This window comes from Gadus chalcogrammus, chromosome 16 (assembly GCF_026213295.1).
Source record: "Gadus chalcogrammus isolate NIFS_2021 chromosome 16, NIFS_Gcha_1.0, whole genome shotgun sequence".
NCBI lineage: Eukaryota > Metazoa > Chordata > Actinopteri > Gadiformes > Gadidae > Gadus > Gadus chalcogrammus.
In genome coordinates this window covers 5,712,460-5,732,221 of record NC_079427.1, presented here as the reverse complement: position 1 = coordinate 5,732,221, position 19,762 = coordinate 5,712,460, and the positions used below count along the sequence as shown (strand labels likewise).

The 19,762-nt window shown below is 45.6% G+C and overlaps 1 protein-coding gene and 1 long non-coding RNA gene across 2 annotated transcripts in view; both read left to right on the top strand.

Moving 5' to 3' along the window:
• LOC130406297 (uncharacterized) overlaps nt 1-8,078 on the top strand; it is a 52,766-nt gene extending 44,688 nt beyond the window's left edge. Inside the window, exon 3 of the long non-coding RNA XR_008904436.1 lies at nt 7,996-8,078. This is a non-coding gene — a long non-coding RNA (uncharacterized LOC130406297). The remainder of the gene's footprint in view (nt 1-7,995) is intronic.
• A 56-nt stretch (nt 8,079-8,134) lies between these two features.
• The window catches only part of cntn5 (contactin 5), an 89,765-nt gene continuing 78,137 nt past the window's right edge, over nt 8,135-19,762 (top strand). The window contains exons 1-3 of the mRNA XM_056610358.1: nt 8,135-8,217; nt 13,692-13,815; nt 14,323-14,498. Coding sequence (XP_056466333.1) covers nt 13,775-13,815; nt 14,323-14,498 — 217 coding nt within the window. The 5' untranslated portion in view covers nt 8,135-8,217; nt 13,692-13,774. The remainder of the gene's footprint in view (nt 8,218-13,691; nt 13,816-14,322; nt 14,499-19,762) is intronic.

Here is a 19,762-nt window from a genome sequence, read left to right as displayed (position 1 = left end):
ACAAACAAACAAACAGACGTGTGTTGATGGGGTGCGGGCGTCAGTGCCGGGGCGATCCCGGCCCTCATCGCACGTGCCATCAGCGGGCTGCCATGGAGAGTGCGGGGCTCCACGGCGGGCCTAGGGCCAAGTTTATAATAGCACAGGGTTTCCCAACCCCTTTTTTTGCCTCGTTTCGAACGAGTGGTGCTGTGCGGTGCGTTACGGCGGAGCTCGGAGCGGGACCGATCGGTTGAGCTAAATCTGGCTCGCGTTTCCGCCTCCGACAGTTCCCTTGTGGTAGGGCGGGGTTTAGGCCGGATGGCGATTGTTTTTTTTATCCCCCTGTCGCACGGAAGTGACGATTCCAAACAGCGGACAGCCTGTGTAGCTCCAACTTTTCGGCACCCTTTCATACTGCTTGGTACCCGAAAGGAGGAGTAACGAAAAAAATATAGGATAGACTCAGCGCGCTTATTTTAGGACCCTGCCCGACTATTGGCAGTGGAAACGCCAATGTAAGCAGACTGAGCCGCACAGAACCGAACCAAACCGAACCAAACCGAACCAAACCGAACCATACTGCACATCTTGGTGAAATTAGGCAATAATCTCATGATGTAGCCCATTGCAGCCCGCTGAGCACAGCTGAGGAACCCCTTCATCACCGACAAAACGCGAATGTTTACTGTGAACTTTTATCTTGTATCTTTCTTATCTTTCATTATACTATTACTTCGGGAATCCTAATTATTTATAAACTGGCCTAGGTGTTTAATATGGAAGAAGCTGAGGCATATTACTTCATCTGGTTTCCAACTGTGTTGATCGCAAACAATCAACATAATTAATAATCAACCAAAAATATCCATTTAACGTCCACATTTTAGTTTAGTGATAAAAGCAAAATCCAGATCTGTACAGGTACCTCTGGAACCTGCTCACGTAAGCTTATCCTGCCCACCCTGGTAAACTGTAATCACTGTAATCAATGTAATCACTGGAGTCACTGTAGTAGAAGACTGGTTGGTTCCATTGTTGGTATGTTGTAGGTGACGCAGACGGTTTTCAGGCAATCCAACCAGGACCCCCTGTTACCTGTTGAGATGGTGCATGCATGCATATGTGCGTGTATCTATGTATATATATCTACGTATACATGTGTATCCTTGAGTACGTGTTCATGTGTTGGTGGGTGTCCATTAGGGATGGGTCGGTCGCGAACGATTCGTTCACAACGAATAAATCCCGAGAACGAGAACTGATTCCCAAAACGAAGAGAACTGATTTTTTTATTCTTTTTTTTTTTTAACATGAAACAAAAATATGGTCAAGTAAATTAAATATACAAACGAACAGAGCTCCGTCTCCCCGCAACCTTATATTGATTGAGTCTAAAACGTTATCAAAGATTCAGCCATCGAGAGTACTACATCAGGTAGCAATCACGTTGCCATGGCACATGTGTAAACAAATGACAAGGCACCTCACAAGTTAACTAACGATCGCTGTAGGCTTCAATATCATACAAGCACTTTATACGTTTTCCTTTTATTTTGTTCACAATTTTGAACACAATTGCATGCTTTAATAAAGTATTGTTTTAGCATCGTATAGGCCGATGCTACAGAAATTCACTTTTTTGTTTTCCGAGCGCACCGTGAGCGTTTTTTTTCGTTTCTGTTTTATTCCCCCTCGTTTCCACCTCGCAGTGTGGTTTGATTTGGTGTGGCTTGGCGCAGATCAATTACTGCTGGCGTTTCGACCACCGAGTGTACCCTCATGGTGGGACAGGCTGTGAAAAAAACTTAATTGGCGGGTTTACCCAATACTTATAAGCAAGGGGCGGGGGGGGGGGGACAGACACCTGTGAGATTCCCTGTCAATGACGTAATCTGACTTAACGGACAAATCAAACGTATGAATCAAACAAACGAATCGTGATAGTGAAAGGAACTGAAAGAACTGATTCCCGGAAAATAATCGTTTTGCCCATCCCTACTGTCCATGCAATAATGTGTGTCTAAATCATAATTTCAGTGTGTGTGTCTGTGTGCGTGCATGCATGCATGCGTGTGTGAGTCCCTCAGCAGGTTATTTGTACTTACTTAGCATAACAGCGATGGATCCCGGCACTGAATGGGCCAGATGCCCTCCAGCTGAGGCAGAGCTCCTCCCTGGGCTTGGCCAGTCGATCGGGGCAAGGTCGCCACACCCTCACTGCCCACGCTGCACCAATGCAACCTCGCAACCCATAGGACATAGAAAGACTCTGGTCTTTCACACCTGAAGCCCGGGCTGATAGGACAGGTGGCTGGAGGGGGGGGGGGGGGGGGGGGGGTTCTCATGATATATGAATGGGCTGGTCGGTAATGATATTCTGCTGAGTAAATGGTATGGGGCATAATCAGCCTCAGTCAATATCATCTGGCTGTGAAGGTCTTCATTAATCTCGCAGGCTAATGCTAATCAGGCCCATCTACCTAAGCCCCCCCTTCCCTCGTTCACCTACTTGTGTTATTCTAATTAATTTCTCCCTGCCGCGTCCGTTGAGGCTGGGGTCCTAGGCTGCTCACACACATGTGGTCATCTCAAGTCTCCACCAGCCCAGCCATGGATTACTGGGAGATGACATTTGCAGCACATTCAGTCTCTCTCTCTCTCTCTCTCTCTCTCTCTCTCTCTCTCTCTCTCTCTCTCTCTCTCTCTCTCTCTCTCTTTCTCTTTCTCTTTCTCTTTCTCTCTCTCTCTCTTTCTCTATCTTTCTTTCTCTCTCTCTCTCACTGTCTCTCTCTCTCTCTCTCTCTCTCTCTCTCTCTCTCTCTCTCTCTCTCTCTCTCTCTCTCTCTCTCTCTCTCTCTCTCTCGTTTTTTTTCTGTTCCCCCCCATCTCTCTCCCTCTATATATACATAAATATATCTATCTATCAATCTCTGGCGCACTTTATCCCTCTTATCTCGCCCACCAGACACACCTTGTTGTCCCCGGTGTTTACCGACACCCCCTTCTACCTCCATATCTGTCGTGTGACTGAAGCTGGCGTGGGGGGAAGGAGGCTTCTCGCACAGCAATTTCATTTCCACTCACCTCCTCGGAGCATCCGCATCCATTCTGTGTGATGAATTCAACCCCTAATTAATTACCGGTTTATTTAAATGTGATCGGGGCAGTGTGTGCTGCAGCACACGGCGTCTAGACGGCACAATCCAGGGGGTGTCCGAGGCGGAGACGAGGATCAGTTTATGTATTAGACGACGGAAATGGCCACGCGGGCATGCGGGCGTCTTTGGATCGAAATTTGATTTGGAAAAAAATATTAAACGGTTCGCCCTCTCCTCGGATTCCATCTTGTGCTTGGGATTCCGCCATTTTGACTCCCATCACAAGAGCTGTGTTCGAAATCGTTCCCTATCACGGATATAGTGCACTATATAGGGTGCTCGCCATTTTGTAGTGGTGTTTGAATTCTCAGTGGTTATTTTCACGCAGTATATAGTGCACTTAAAATACCTAATATTTGAGTGTACATACAATGTTCCCTACATGTTACTCCCGTATACCACATTGCAATGTGGTCGTGTTTTTCCGGAGGAAAAGCTGAAAAACCGCGAAAACGAATACATTTAATGATGGAGTCTCCGGCTTTCGTTTAGAAACGCTAGCAATTTATTTGGGATTTAACATAGAAAATGTACCATTCAAAATTGATTTAAAAAAAATGTAGCGAGGAAATGTAACATTCAACATCAATACAACCTCCAGCTTTCCTCGTGAGTGCCTGGTTTGTTTACATGAGGTGGGCTCATCTGCCTGCGTCACACAAATACCCGGCGCATTTACTGACGCAAATGACGTTCAGAAAGTTCAGCGTAGTGTCCGAATTCTCATTTGTTCGTTCCCTATAGTGCACATGAACACTATATAGGGAATAGTGAGTGAGTGAATAGGGAACGATTTCAAACACAGCTAAGGTGTGCTAACAGTCTAAGTTTTTAAATGTGACATAACACCACAAGGTGTGAGTGTGATTTGCCGTTACAAGCTGTTCCAGCTGTATGTACTCAGATGTGAAAACCAATGCACAGATGTGAATGGATGTCAGGCAAAAACGTCACAATCAATACACGTATGTATTTGTTGTATATAATATAGTATTTAATTGTTTAACACTATGCTACACATTGTCTCATTAACGCACTATGTATAATACTACTCAATGAAGAAACTGCTTTATGTGAGGAACAATTGTAATACCTATTGCCAGGTTTGGTTGTATTGTGGAAATGTTTTGTTAAAAAAACAAAATAGACTCAACCACCAAGGAATCGCCTTGGCAGAGGAAGTGGCTACAACAACGGTGGCTACAACATTTTCTTTCAAGCAATTAAAAAAAGGCAGAGTCCTTTGTGGTTCTTTCTGTGGCCTGATGCTATCGGGAGGTGGAGGGCAGGTAGTGATCCGTCACGCATTGTTCCATAGCACGCTGGTAATGTGGCCCAATGCAGCGGGCCCCTTTCAACAAGTCGCCTTCTCCCGTTCCCGCGGAGACAAGGATCAGTGCTATCTGCTGGGGTCATTTCCTCTATCTGATGAAGGAGACAGCTGACAGGAGGGAGGGAGAGAGATAGCAAGAGAGAAAGGGGGTGAGCAGGTGGTGGAGGGAGGGAGAGCAAGGGGAAGAAAGAGGCAGAGAGAGAGAGAGAGAGAGAGAGAGAGAGAGAGAGAGAGAGAGAGAGAGAGAGAGAGAGAGAGAGAGAGAGAGAGAGAGAGAGAGAGAGAGAGAGAGAGAGAGAGAGAGAGAGGTGTTGAGCTTGAGAGAGGGAGAGAGAGAGAGGTGTTGAGCTTGAGAGAGGGAGAGGGCAAGGGAGAGAGAGACAGAGAAAGAGAGAGAGAAACTGTTGGCTTCTCCACTCAGACCCACAAAAGACCCCTTCTGTGTGTAATGCGCTGCATTCATCAGGACTCAGCCCCTTTCTGAACCTGTAATGGGACTTTTCTCCAGCCGCTTCCACCTCGTGACATCATGCTCTTTTAGCATAGCAATCTGGCAAAAAGGAATACTTTTTTCTCTTTTTCCTTGATATCACATAATAGGGAACGGATGAAATAGCACAAGGTAGATAAAGGTGTTGAATTAAATTATTCGGGGGGTTCATAATCCTTTCCAGAATTCATCCAAAAGGAGCCCCATCAAGAATTGAGTTGGAGGAAGATATGTCATATGTTCTCACAGAGGTATTAATTGCAATTTGTTATCTTCATTTAGACTCACCTGAATGAATATTAGGCAATAATATATGTAGAGTATAGTGATACAAAAAAGAGAGAGAGATGTTGTGATATAAATCCAATGAGAGGGATTATGAGTTCTCCTCTCGTTCCCTTGTCTCCAGCAGAATGTTAGGTGTCTGATTTAAAGGTATGTTTGATAATGAAACTGATGCCTATATGTTAGGGTTGCAGGCGATTAGGGCATAGCAGCTCTCTAAATCTCCTGTAAAGCTCTCCCTAGCTGATTCTTAGCAGGGTAACATATTCAGCCCATTCCTGGTAACTAATGGTTTCGTTTTTCAATTGAAAAACTCCCAGTGCCTTTAATTCAAAAATGGATTCCCTGTCCCCGGTATTCCCCGGGGAGAGGGTGAAATACTGTAATTGCCCACTCACCCAATTGCAGAAAAACAATATTTTTGCTGCTGACGAGTCCCCCAAGACGCATAATTATTTGTTCAGCTTTATTTAGTTTCTTCATGGCTCTTCATCATGTAATTGAAGATAACCCACTCCTCCTGCCACCAGCTCCCATTGCTCTGTGGTCCTGGGGGTCTGTTGTTAGCCCCGACCCGTCCCGCCCTATTCATCACTGTCTCCGCTTCCATTTTATTCATCTGGAATGTTTGCATTAAGCAGCCAATCCCGTGAGGACGGCGTTGTCTTTGGTGGCTCCTTAATACACTTCTTTGGGAATGAACCAGGCGACCGTCAGGGGAAACATGAGCGCTTCGCAATCGCACACAATCCACAAGTTATTATATTTTCAGGCGGTATCAAAACAAAAACAATTTTCTCCGCTGACAGGCTACCACAGCACAGCACGTCGGAGGAGCCGGGAGAGAGAGATGGCTTTGGACAGGCTCTGGGATAGTTCCAGCGTCTTTCCGGGGGTTGTTTTTATGGACCTCGATGGACCTTTTCTGTCTCTATCTCTCTCTCTTGTTCCCTCTCCTTCTCCTCTGTCACCGCCCGGGTTTGCTGGGTCTGCGCGGACAGTGATTCGCGGGCGCCGACCTCTGTGTGTCTGAAGGGGCTGAGGATAGGAACTAATGTGATCTGGTGGTTCACTCAAAGGTGTCTGTGGGCCACTCCACCAGGGCTGAGGGTGTTCCATTCGCGAGATGAAAGGTTCTGGATCCGATCCCCAATGACTGCAGTCTACCACAATGAAATCCTTAAGAAATAGATCCGGAAATAACACCTGATACACTCCCGTAGAACTCGTATCTCGCTTTGGATTCAAATGCTAAATGTGTCTGAATCTTGACAGACACCACCCAATCACTGAATCTGGGTTTTGTTTTGTTTTAGCAGCATGATGTCTGCATGTGGAAGCCTTGTCCTAAACATCGGCGCCGAATGTTTATTTCATGCAAATTCCCATTTAAATCTTTTTGACTCTAGCATAAAACAAACAATGGGCTTCTGCATTTGAGGACGCACGCCCAGTGATAATAAACACCATGCATCATGTGTACACTTTCGATTTGAGTGAAGCTCCACACAGTTTAATAAACATAACAGGTCCCATTCATCCTCATTTGTGATCTATCTCGGACTCAGACTTATTTGTCACCTTTCATTTTCATTGTATCAACACTAAATTATCCCCGTGTATATCGTACTCCATTTGGCCTACCACACCGTGCTAAATTCATCTATATGGAATACGATCCGGGCAGAATCTCTCTCTATATATATACACATTATTTGGATGTCATTGGAAGGTATTGAGATGTATATCCAGTTAGAGTTTGAAAGTGCCCATGATAACGATGGCGGTGGTAAATTGTTCCATATCCCCACAGTCTCGTAATAGTCCTTTGGCACTCGCCTTTAGAAAGCTATTAGGACTAATACGACATCCTAATAAATTCTGCAGCTTCCTCTCCTTCATGAAGCAGTTTTGCGCTGTTTGTGTTTCTATCTTCCCCTTGTGTTCCCCTCAAGTGTGACCACAGTAGGTCACTCGTCGGTCAACAGAGGAACGTTTTGGACCTATTATACCACCAGGTGTGATTAGCCGTTACAAGCCATTTTGAAAATCGGCCTCTTCTGATATCACTAATGGACGTGTCCAGCTAGATGTATGTCGGATAGATGAGCAACGTTTGCTACAGTCCACTGTGTAGGCTGGTAGACTGATCTATCCAGCATACATCTAGGTGGACACGCCCAATTGTGATATCAGAAGAGGCAGATTTTCAAAATGGTTTGTAACGGCTAATAACACTCACACCTGGTGGTATAATATGTCACCTTTAAGCGTGTGTTAATACACTGTCCATGAAGTGCAAGAATATGATTCAACTTTGTTCATGGTATGGATTGGTTCCTTTTCCTACCCAAATTGTTTGGTCAGAAAAATATTCTTGCATCTTCAATAGTTGTCTATCTGCTTCCAAAAGCAATGTTTGAACCCAATCCACATCTGCCCATACTATCATCGTCCCGATGAAGTAGTCTGTATTAGTTTGAGAATGATTAGGCATCTGTTCATATATAAGGCCCATTAACCTTTCAAAATGTTTAATCGAAATGGACCATCAGAGTTGTCAGCCCCTGTGACCACTCAGGACATAGGTGGTGACGACCGTTGCTTTGACCTTTAACCGACCACAGGAACAACTTCCTCACAACGCTTTATTCCCAAGTAAACACAGAAAGACAAAATAAGAACAAAAGTGAGAATCAGTGCAGAGTAAATTAAAGATCTACTCTACTCTACTCTCTCTGTTCCAGACGCGGGCCGGGCCTTCGGCTGGTCCTCTTCGTCATCGCCATCGTCGCCATCACTCCACTCACGGACCAGACGTAGACAGGACTACAGAGGAGGAGGAGGAGGAGGAGGAGGAGGAGGGGGGGGGGGAGACGACTGGTCCTCCTTCACCTCCAGTCACCATCCCCGCCACCCCCTCCAGCTGTCAGCACCCAGCTCGCTGGAGGAGGACTCCCTCAGCCAAGGTGAGACCGACTCCCCCCAAACACGCGCTCGCTCACGTCGGGCTGCCACACCCCCATCTGTTGGCGTCTGGCTAGTCGGGGGAAGAATGAATGGGTCTCACCAATCCATCATCACCGCTCCCTCTCCAGAGTGACCAGGGTGCTGGCCTCTGTGAAATTGAAGTGGGATTGCTGCGATCTCCGTCTGTCTCTCTCTCTCTCTCTCTCTCTCTCTCTCTCTCTCTCTCTCTCTCTCTCTCTCTCTCTCTCTCTCTCTCTCTCTCTCTCTCTCTCTCTCTCTCTCTCTCTCTCTCTCTCTCTCTCTCTCTCTCTCTCTCTCTCTCTCTCTCTGTGTCTCTCTCTCTCTCTCTCTCATTGCTTCTCTCTCTCTCATTGCTTCTCTCTCATTGCTTCTCTCTCTCTCTGTCTCTCTCTCTCTCTCTCTCTCTCTCTCTCTCTCTCTCTCTCTCTCTCTCTCTCTCATTGCTTCTCTCTCTCTCTCATTGCTTCTCTCTCTCTCATTGCTTCTCTCTCATTGCTTCTCTCTCTCTCTGTCTCTCTCTCTCTCTCTCTGTCTCTCTCTGTCTCTCTCTCTCACTCTGGCTCTCTCTCCGCCTTTTTCTCACTCTCTCTCTCTCTCTCTCAGACTCTCCGCCTCTCTCTCGCCGTATCGCTCTCTCTCGCATCTCTCTCGCTGTCTCTTTCTCCCGCGCTGTCTCCCTCTCTCTCCCTCTCCCTCTCTCCCTCTCGCCGTATCTCAGTCTCTCACGCTCTCTCCCTCTCTCTCACCGTCTTTCTCTTGCAGTCTCTCTTGCCGTCTCTTTCTCCTGCGCTGTCTCTCTCTCTCTCACCCTCTTGCTCTCTCTCTCTCCCTGTCTTGGCTGCTGTCATGGCTCTACAATGATGGATATGTTTGTCAGGAGTTAAAGATGTAATACCCTGCAACACAACGGGGAGACGGACATACATTTATCTACATTGCTTACTAGATGGCTTGGCAGATAGGATGTGTAGAATATATTAAGACATCAGGGAAACTCTTAATTGATCCCCACAATGAGTTTTCTGTCATTTTTCTTTCTTTCTGTTTTGCTCTTGTTTTGTGTGGATTTCTCCCATCTGGGTTTCGACTGAAATAATTCATGCTTCCTTTATTTATTTCATAAAGTCTATCTTTAATTGACTCAGCAGTGAATCTTACTTTTGTTCTCATTTTGTCTTTCTGTGTTTACCCTTATCATGTATCTTTCTGTATCATTTCTTTGTTTCTCTCTTCATTTTTCTCTTTTTTTCTTTTTCACGGTCTCCGTCTCCCAAGAGTAGCTGTTTGCGGCCACACATACAATGGATGAATAAGTAGGCCTTTCATTCATCCTTTTTTCAATCCGTTCTTGCTTTTTGTCTTACAATCTTCGTTCAATTGGTCAGTTTGTAGCTGAGTTACTTTTCTCTATTTTTCTTCCATTGTTGAATTCATTATTTCTATCTCTCATGTCTGTATTTACTTTCTGTTTCTTTCTTCCATTGTTTAATTATTTCTTTCATTCTCTCATGTTGTGTGTCTGTCTGTCCGTATTTACTTTCTATATCTTTCTTCCATTCTTCACCCATTCTTTCTCTCTGTCATTCAGTATGTCTCTCTCTCTCTCAGTCTGTCTGTATTTACATTCTGTATCTTTCTGTCGTCCATTGCTCCCTGACCTTCAACACAAAAGTCATTCCCAAGCGATTGCTCTGTGAGTGTATTGACGGACGGTGAAAACAGACTGTGAAATCACAGCACGTTGTTGTGTCACAGAGGACATGTTGTTGTGGGCATGTCTGCACATGTATTGTATGAAAGGAAGATAGCGATTCCCTGACTGAGGACACAAGGCCAAATTCAGTTTCTTGCCTTTTCCGAAAAAGTGTGTTTGCGCGTGTATGTTTTTCACAATAAATCATTGGAGGATCAACGGTAGAGAACATTATAATGTACTTAAAAAGAGTATATGATCTTATAATGGGGTGGTCATTAATTGTATAGAATAATGAGCTAGGGTTTGCCCGTCTGTGTTTTGCTTTTATTTGGGAGAGAGAGAGAGAGAGAGAGAGAGAGAGAGAGAGAGAGAGAGAGAGAGAGAGAGAGAGAGAGAGAGAGAGAGAGAGAGAGAGAGAGAGAGAGAGAGAGAGAGAGCGCGCGAAGAGAGAGAGAGAGAGAGAGAGCGCGCGAAAGAGCGAGCGAGAGAGAGAGCGAGCGCGAAAGAGCGAGCGAGAGAGAGAGCGAGCGCGAAAGAGCGAGCGAGCTCAGGCCCTCTGAGCCGAACCGCGTCCCGGGGCAGGCCTGAGCGTCGGGTGTGGGTTGTCAGCCTCCTCCCCGCCCTCCCACTCGGACGCGGCAGGTGGGGGGAGATACTGCTGATGTGTCTCACTGTGCCCGCTGTGAGGCTCCTCCGCCATAGTGATAAAACACCTCATAAAGAGTTATAAATACAACCCCGCATGTAGTGATGGACAAAAGAAATCCGTCAGTTGCCTCTCGATATGTTTTTTAAGGGTTAACGAGGTGTGCGTTAGGCGTCGTAAAATGACGCTCGGTGAAACGCGTTGCGAGACGCTGTTATTTCAGCTGATCCGTTCCCTTCTATTTTTGCGAGCCGGTTTAATGGTCGGAGCGTGTTATTCCTCCTGGCTACAGAGTCAAGTGGGGGACCAATTACCGCACATTGACGTGGGCAAAGCCAGTCACATTACTGCGGCAGGGCGGCTGAATAGAGCGATGGCATTTACCAATCTTGAGTTCATTAGCTGACTTTGAGATATGTATTAATAATGTGCGTCCGGACAATTTCAAGAGAAGGTATTCAGTAGGTGTCGTGGATACATCCCTCTGTGATATCGTATGGTTATTAGGCTATACATTTTAAGATCCTGTTGTCCATCACTTGAAATTAAATAATAGGAGTTGCTGAAGCAATATTATGCATAACAAAATATATATATGAATCCTAATGGTTTATGATATACTAATAATATACTAATAATATCCTAGTAAGTTTCCTCACTTTTGTATTACTGTTTGTTTAAAATAGTTTAATGGGAGAAAATCTTTTTGATACTTATATATCATATAATAGTGATACTCCATATTAAACATAAATAATTAATATAATACAGTTACAAAACTTCCTACAATTTATGGACAAAGGAAACATCTATCTCCAGATAAAGTGTCCTTGGTCTCCAATTTATCCTGCAGCTCTGTTAGCTATAGGCTACTCTCTGTCTCTTCTGTCTTGGTTAGCAGGAGGAGACACTGGAATAGGCTGCTAGACCAGTGTTTAGTCTCATGTACCCCCACGGCCCATCAGTATGGCCACAGGGCCCCATCATCCACACCCAACCACAAGACTATAATAATTTAGCATCATTATTGTAGACTCCTAGGAACAACAATTATACTGTTATCATCTAGCATCATAATTAATAATGTTGCTAACTAGGAACTAAAATTGTGCCAAAATGATTTAGCAGTAGTATTCATATTGTTGTGGTATCTGTGTTTACTATGGTAGAAGTTGAATCGTACGTTGATTTCAGGGCTTAAATCTTGGCTTGAGATTTAAGCCCTGGTTGGGAACTACTGGGCTGTTGGATGCCAAAGATGTAGCACTTTTTAACAACATGCTAGGAATAGCAGAGCTAGCCATCATGAAATATGTATCGTATACATACCGATGGCTTCAAGATTAAATATGTAAAATATAGGGTTCTGCAGTGAAAAGAGAATAACTGAATACTAATTGAAAGGGAAGGCAAGTCAATATATTTTAAACTAACCTTTGATGGTTATTAAAACCGTAGAAACCTAGTCGAGCAATCTGTTATTTATCAAAGTGCTTGTTCCTTCCATTAAAAAATATATTTCATCATTAATGACACAACAATACACAATGGCAAATAACAATCGCTTTGGTAAAACCCCTGCTCAAGGACCAAGTTAATTTCATACTTCTATTTCTCTTTGATAATAGCCCCAACAGTGAAATATAGGGAGTTGCCTATGCCTATGGTACATAAATGGTAATGGCAGAGTCTGTAAATGGATGAAACATCTCATGCTTGACCTTGGCTCTGTGGAATTAAAGATTGGCCCCCAAAGGCCCTAGAGATCTCTGAACAGAGACCTCAGGGCAGCACCACGGTAGGGGTCACGGTGGTGGGATATTATCCACTCTATAATTGAATGATGTAATGTCTCGGTGGCCACCTACATGCAATTACACAGGACACGCGCATGCTAACAAGAAGACTGTTCATACGCTCGGATGCAGCGCTTAACAATACGCCGTGTGTGTGTGTGTGTGTGTGTGTGTGTGTGTGTGTGTGTGTGTGTGTGTGTGTGTGTGTGTGTGTGTGTGTGTGTGTGTGTGTGTGTGTGTGTGTGTGTGTGTGTGTGTGCCCGAGATAGTGCATGTGTGCATGTGTGTATGCGTGTGTGTGTGTTGCAAATATGTATACGTCCAAAACCTCTTAGTTCTTTGTTTGATTTTCAAGGGGCGTTATCAATCAGCATAGCCCAATATAGGACAGGATAGGATAGACCTCCAACCAATCAGAGCAATGAAACGGGTGCCACATCCTGGTTATTCATGAAAGTGCTTCAACAGCCATCCCATAGGGCACTTCTCTGTAAAGTCATTGTATCAAACCGCATATCAGATAGATGGCTGTGATTGAGCCAAACCGGCCAGGGCTGCTGGAAAACTGTCTGAACAGGAGGGGGGTCAGACGCATATGCCAGAGCAATTAAAAGCGTGCAGATTCGTCTGGTTCCCAGGCTACCCAGGTTAGCATACCCAGCGCGAACCCATGCGAACAGCTGGGTGGGATCAAGCAGCTGCGATCTCAGCCAATCTGATAGCTTTAATTGAGTAGCTGCTGGGTGAGATGTATGAAACGCCTCTTATTCAAATCAAGGGTTCAAATGCAACGTGTGAGAATTGGATGCGAGCGGGCCATGAATCTGCTTAAGTTGGCCATGAAAGGGAATTATTTGTGAACCTCAAAACCGTATCATTTCTCATACAAACGGTGGGAAATACTAGAATATGGATCTTTTTTTTCTCTCCCAAAGAATTTGAAACCGGAGACAGTTATGCGAAGGGATATCAATGTACACCATTGGCACTTCCTCGATTATTATTTATGGAACACCGATTTTTGGAAGATTTTTTAATGAAATCACGGTCTCTGAAATATAAATGTATTTGGCTGAGCTGGATTTTACCAAAGCCTTCCCCTCACCAACAAACAGAAATATATTCATCATCAAGATCAAATGTAATATATGAAGTATGTCTATTCCTACATCTGTACATGTTCCTGTCTTCACTTCTCATGTCTGATCCGACCATAAAGGCTCCAGAATGCTCCTTAATGCAGGCTGGTTATACAACCTTCGATTATCCCTATGACTCAAACTTCTTCTTCTACTATCCTCTCTTTTGCGGTAGAGAGCGACGTGTACGGGCCCGTGTTCGTCCAGGAGCCCGATGATGTCATCTACCCCTTGAACTCCGAAGACAAGAAAGTGTTGATGAGCTGCGAAGCGAGAGGAAACCCCCCACCCATACTCAGGTAAGGCTGTATACCTGTCTGTCTGATACTGGCAGGCTATATACCCGTCTGTCTGTTTCACTCAGGTAGACTTTATAACCGTCTGTCTGATACACTCAGGTAGGCTGTATACCTGTCTGTCTGATACTGGTAGGCTATATACCCATCTGTCTGGTACACTCAGGTAGGCTATAGCCCTGTCTGTCTGATACAGGAAGCCTTTATAACCTTTGATCGGATACACACAGATATACTCCTGTCTAACAAAACCTCAACTGCACTCCAATCAAAAAGAGACTGTGTTTTACATTTAGTACTCCCCAAACACGAGGGAACCATAGCTGCCTCTTCGTTATTAATTGTATTGTTGCATTATGCCTATTGACACCGTGTTACAATTCTGCCGCTTGATACGTCCGCTACGCACACACAAGACTTCGGCACGATTCAATGTATCCCCCCCCCCCCCCCCCTTTTAACGAGCCCGGGGGTCTGAATCCCTCTGGCCCTCGCCTCCTCTCCTCCCAGCTGGTTCATCAACGGCACGGAGGTGGACCCCGAGGACGACGACCGCTACAGCCTCGTCGACGGGAACCTGATCATCAGCAACGCCAGCGAGACCGCCGACTACGGGAAGTACCAGTGCCGCGCGACCAACGGCCTGGGGACCGCCGTGAGCCGCGACGCCCTGCTGCAGTTTGCCTGTGAGTACGGCCTGCTCCGTCCAGCCAGTCTCTGCTATGGAGTCCCTACGTTGACACGACTGCCAAGCCACAATGACGGAGGGAGATGTGTTTCCAGGTGCCTCCAGCGCACAACACAAATTATACGATAAAAAGGAAAAACAGAGCCGGCCTTGATGAACTTTTAGTATTTGGCTTCGGGGCTCTTCAACCCATTTGACTTGAAACAGTCGTGTTTGGTTTCAGGGGGGCAGTGTGTGTGTGGTGGTGGGGGGGGTGGGTTGGGGTACATAAATATGTACCCTCTGAAGTGGTGCCACGCCCGCTGCCTTTGCTCTGCTCCTCCCCGGGCTGCTGCTGCCTGGTGTAGCTGTTGAATCCTCTCAGGCTAGCCGCGCCGCGAGCTCTCCGACTCCTGCTCTCGGTGGTAATTGAGAGGTAAAAAAAAAGCACAGTCGTCCCTGATTACCCATTCGGCGTTGCTCCCGGTATACCGTCGACGGAAGCGGACACGGGCAGACCCCCGGACCAGGGCGCTTGAAGGGGAATGTCCGGTTGCCGCCTCCTCTCTTGTTTCCCTGGGAGCGAGGGCCGTAATAGCCTGATTGGTATGCTTGAGAGAGGCTATCTGGTTGGTATGCTAACTCGGTGGAAGGCTACCAGTGTAGAGGATGCTTCATGGTATGGTGTTGTTATTGGAACAAACGCATTTGATTTTTTTGGTGAATGGTGGACTGGCCAGGGAGAAGGAATTAAAGATGTATTGTATTTTCACAGATCCATGATTGGAATTCATGGCTGTTTTTGGCTCTTGTTGTTTGTTGTGTGTTGAATGGGATAGGCTAGCATAATATGGTGATTTTGAGTCACAAACGTGTATTTCAGTGGCTTAGATTATGCATGAAACAATTCCCCTACCTCTTACGCTTTCACAGCTAAAGGCTCAGGCTCAGTGTGTGCGTGTGTGTGTGCGTGTGTGTGTGTGTGTGTGTGTGTGATTTCCCTTTAGGTCTGTGTCTGCTAAATGAATTAATAGTAGTCCTGCAAAATATAAGATAAAGTTATTAAGATAAAATATTTTAATACATGCCATGTCTCTCTGGGTATAGCCTCTGTCTTCCTAATCATGGGGTCCGGTGAATGTTAGAGTAACACGGTCTGTAAAGTAATCCCATACACCCAGACTGCTCTACCAACCACTCACGCAGGATCTTAAACTCCTGTCAAACCTTCCCAGGGAGAACCAGGCCTCAGAAACTCGCGGGCACACATCGATTTCTTTTTTCAGAACAAAAATGCTTCATGCTTGGTTCTCCCTGAAGTGATTTGATTGGTTGTAAGTATGGAGACGGCTTACTTTCTGGCCTTGGCAGCCTGTCAGGAGAGAACAAGATGGAAATCCATGGCCACACCGAGGGGACCAGAATCTCGCTCTCGAACGGTAGTTCAGATTTAAGGGCAGGATGCTGTTGTAAGTGACCAGCCTAATAGTGGCAGGTGCGATTCCCAATGCCCACAGCCTGTTTGATGGCCTCCTCAGGCAAGATGTCAATTCCCTAATGAACAGCCAAACATATCCTTTTCTGGATCACAGTGTAGTGCTACTATGTTGCAGAGCTTGATGCAACTGGGACTGGTGCTGGTGCTGTCCTGCTGCAGGAAGATTCTTCTGGTATCGATCATCCTGTTTGCTACTTTTCCAAAAAGTTCAATGCAGCCCAAGGTAGATATAGCAGTATCGAGAAAGAGGCTTAAGCCATGCTTTGGGCCCTCCAACATTTTGAAGCTTATGTTGGCTCAACGCCACAGACGGTGTTGGTTTTCACCGATCACAACCCTCTAGTCTTCCTAAACCGCATGTATAACAATAACCAACGGCTCATGCGGTGTGCTCTAATGGCGCAGAACTTCAATATCGAGATTCGGCATAAGAAGGGGTGTGATAATGCTGTGGCCGATGGCCTCTCACGTGTGCCCTAGAATGTTAATGCTGACAGCATGGCAGTCATCTTAAGGGAGGGGGTGTTACGTGTCAATATTTATTTGTCTGTCCCGTTGTACGTATCTGCCATGTCTCTTTAAGTTGCAGCCTCCTGAGTGGTGGTTGCGGACACCTGCATGAAGCTGTGGGTGCAGCCTATTTAAGTGGATCCTCCCTCCGGCTCTCTCGCTCAACTTCCTGACAGGATCCCAGCTTTTGTTTGTGTTGTACTTCTTCTTGGTTGTAAATAAACACCTTTTTGCATCATACTTAGTATGGTGTCCTCCTATGTGTTGTGGCCTTGAGCCGGTCGTAACAGTAACATGTTGGTTTTGCAATTGAAGTCACCCTATTACTACATATTTTTCTCTTATACAGAACTCTTCGACTGAAAAGGACACAAATATAGCTTGATGTCTTAACTTTCCACAGCCAGTAACAAAGCAGCATAACTTCCAGCACAACTTTTACAGAAAGAGAGTTTAACGTTACTTATAACATCTAAACAGTAACCGTCCCCGACACTGGTAGATAAGGTTAACTGCTGTGACTGAACTGTTATTCACAAGATAAAGACTACAGACTAAAGATTACAATCAATATTTTGTTTTCATCCAAAGGGATTTACTGTGGCTAAAGTTCCTGTCAATAAGGTGCAAGGAGAGGTGAGGGCATCCTGCCCAATGACGCCTATGGGGATCGAACCCTGAACCTTCAGGGTGGCAGTCAGACCCTCTAGCCAATATGCCAACCACTCCTCCCACCTCCCGTCATGGTAGTTATTGAGACGGCACAGAGCCCTGGTGTGTGTGTGTGTGTGTGTGTGATGACGGTGGGCTGTTAGTGGTGGATGATGCCCTGATCACTGCTCCAGCGGCCCCCTCACCCAGATCAATAGACGGGGCTCCCCGCTGAGCCCTTTTAAGCCCTGACTAGAGCGCCCGTCTGGTCCTGCCCGCCTCTCTTGTCTCCCCGGGTCTCTCTTTGATCCGCACCGTGTGTTTAGTAGCTGCTACGCGCTACGCCGTCACAGTCCTCTCATCCGCCCAACACTGAAATCTTTATCTTTTTGTTGTGCTGTTTAGCTTTTTTGGAGGTAATCGTTGTCAACCCTGTTTAGTCTCGTGAACCGCCGTTGCCCCATCCGTACGGCTGAAGGTAGCACTGTGTTGAGTCTAATGGAGACGTGTTTTTCACTTGAATTAATATTTTACAGTGAACGTTTAGAAATCATTGCTAATATTGTCGTCATTTAAAATGGAAGAAGCTGAGGCGCACTTGTTTTTCTGGTTCTTTATTGTTCAGCAACAACAACATGATATTCAGCTAATTGTAATTGTAGGTAGAAATTGTTGTTGTTATAACAAAGCACCTAAAGTACCTCCTGGAACCTGCTCACAAACTCCTGGTTGGAATCACAGAGTTTGGAGCCACTTTTATCCAAAGCGACTTGACAGTGAATTCATTTTCCTGAATGAGGAGGCAGGGATTTGGGCGTCCTGCCTGATAATATCTACAGGATAGGCTGGCTTTTGGCTGGCCGTCAAACAGTCAAACTCACCTCAATACTCTCTCTATACTAGAACTAAACAGTACTCCGTACTTTTTTAAACTGTTCTTTAATGGCCCCACCGCGGGCTACACAATATGTTGATGGTATGTCCATTAATTTCCATAGATATATTTATATTGGGAGAGCAAACGTAGGCATTAAGTTTCCATGCGCCCAATAAATGGAAATGTATTGTTTCCAAAAGTGCATGTCGATAATACTCGACATTCCCTGAAGTAAACTACCCCGTATTGCTCACCAGCGACATGGCAGCGGTACAGATACTGCAATATCTATCAACATAATCTTAATTATTTAAACGCTGCTGCATATTGAACAGCAGCAGTGGTTTAATAGTCTCCCTACATATCCTTCAAATGCCCCCTTGGGAGATGTAGTTGCAGAGTTAAGGAGACTCATCCTGCAGCCACGCTTTTAACATGCAGGAGTGCATCTCCTCTCCCGACTCGTTCTCCCGTTCCTCTCTCTCTCTTTCAGCATGACGAATGGAGGGTATTTATCACCCGGTGTGAAGCTAGACGGGTCGGTTCTGTCAGTTTCCCCGCTCATTGTCTGCCGTCAGACCCTGCCCTCATTCCCAGGCTCTCCGACCTAGGCCAATGAGTACGCTGATCCAAGCCGTCCCCGTCTTGTTTGGATTCACTTTCAACAGCTTCCGTTGACCGCCTTGCTTGACACGAAGTTGAGAAGCGTAACCTTAATTCTCTGCGTTTTCTCTCGGGGTTTCGCAGTGGAAGTGAGCTATTGAAGATTGTCGCCCTGTTGTTTATGATTTCAGCGAGCGATGCGGACAGAATCAGCCGTGGTTTTGGTTCTCAGAAAAGATGCGCCTTTCAGAAAACGATGTCAAGCTGACTTACATACTTATTAATAAGAATGTGCTTTCAACAATAGTTCATATTAATCTGTAGGGCTGTACAAAAATGAGAACTGTAGTCGTAGACATTATGAGAATATCCTTTGTGGTTTACACTTTGTAACTCTTGGCGAATAGTCTACTTTTCAAAGCGCTTCCACCAGTGGAGGTTTGACCACACCGAAAATGAGATATTCCTGCCCATTTAAACTGTGCCGTGACCTGTGAAAAAGCTCAGCATCATTTGTCCAGACTATTTTGTGCTATTGTGACATGGCTGCCGATTCTGCCCCCGCTGCACACTTAACGGTCCAAGGAAGGGAGACCCCACGTCTGTGTTCCTCCTCAAGGGTTCCTTCTTCACCGGGATCTGGGGGAAGTTGTACTAGCCCTTCAGGGTGCTTATGGGTTGGGGTGTATAATACGCACCATAAGTCGATGGTGATGAAGGGCTATCCAAACACGTTTAAGAACTTTAATAAGCAACTCCGGACAGGCTTTTACCGACGTGGTGAGTACTTTAACCCTGAAGTTGTCCTGAGCAGTCAAGGTTTCAAGGATTCATGGCAACTGCGACTGCTGGAATCCATGCATGTCATTCGGTTTCATCAGTTTTTATTAATTCATTATTCTGTTTATTTGTTTGTTCATATTTGCAAAGTTTACATTATCCAAGAACGACTATCGACCACAAACACGAAACGCATGGGCCTTCTGCTACATCGAAAGCAAAGTATACAATGCTATTGACGTAGCATCTCACAGGAGAGAGTGCATTCTGTTGTCACGTGGACCCCCTGGCTACTAGGCCTGGACTTCTGATGACCGACTGTTCCTTCGTTTTATTTACCCTGTGTGACAGCATCCCAGAAAAC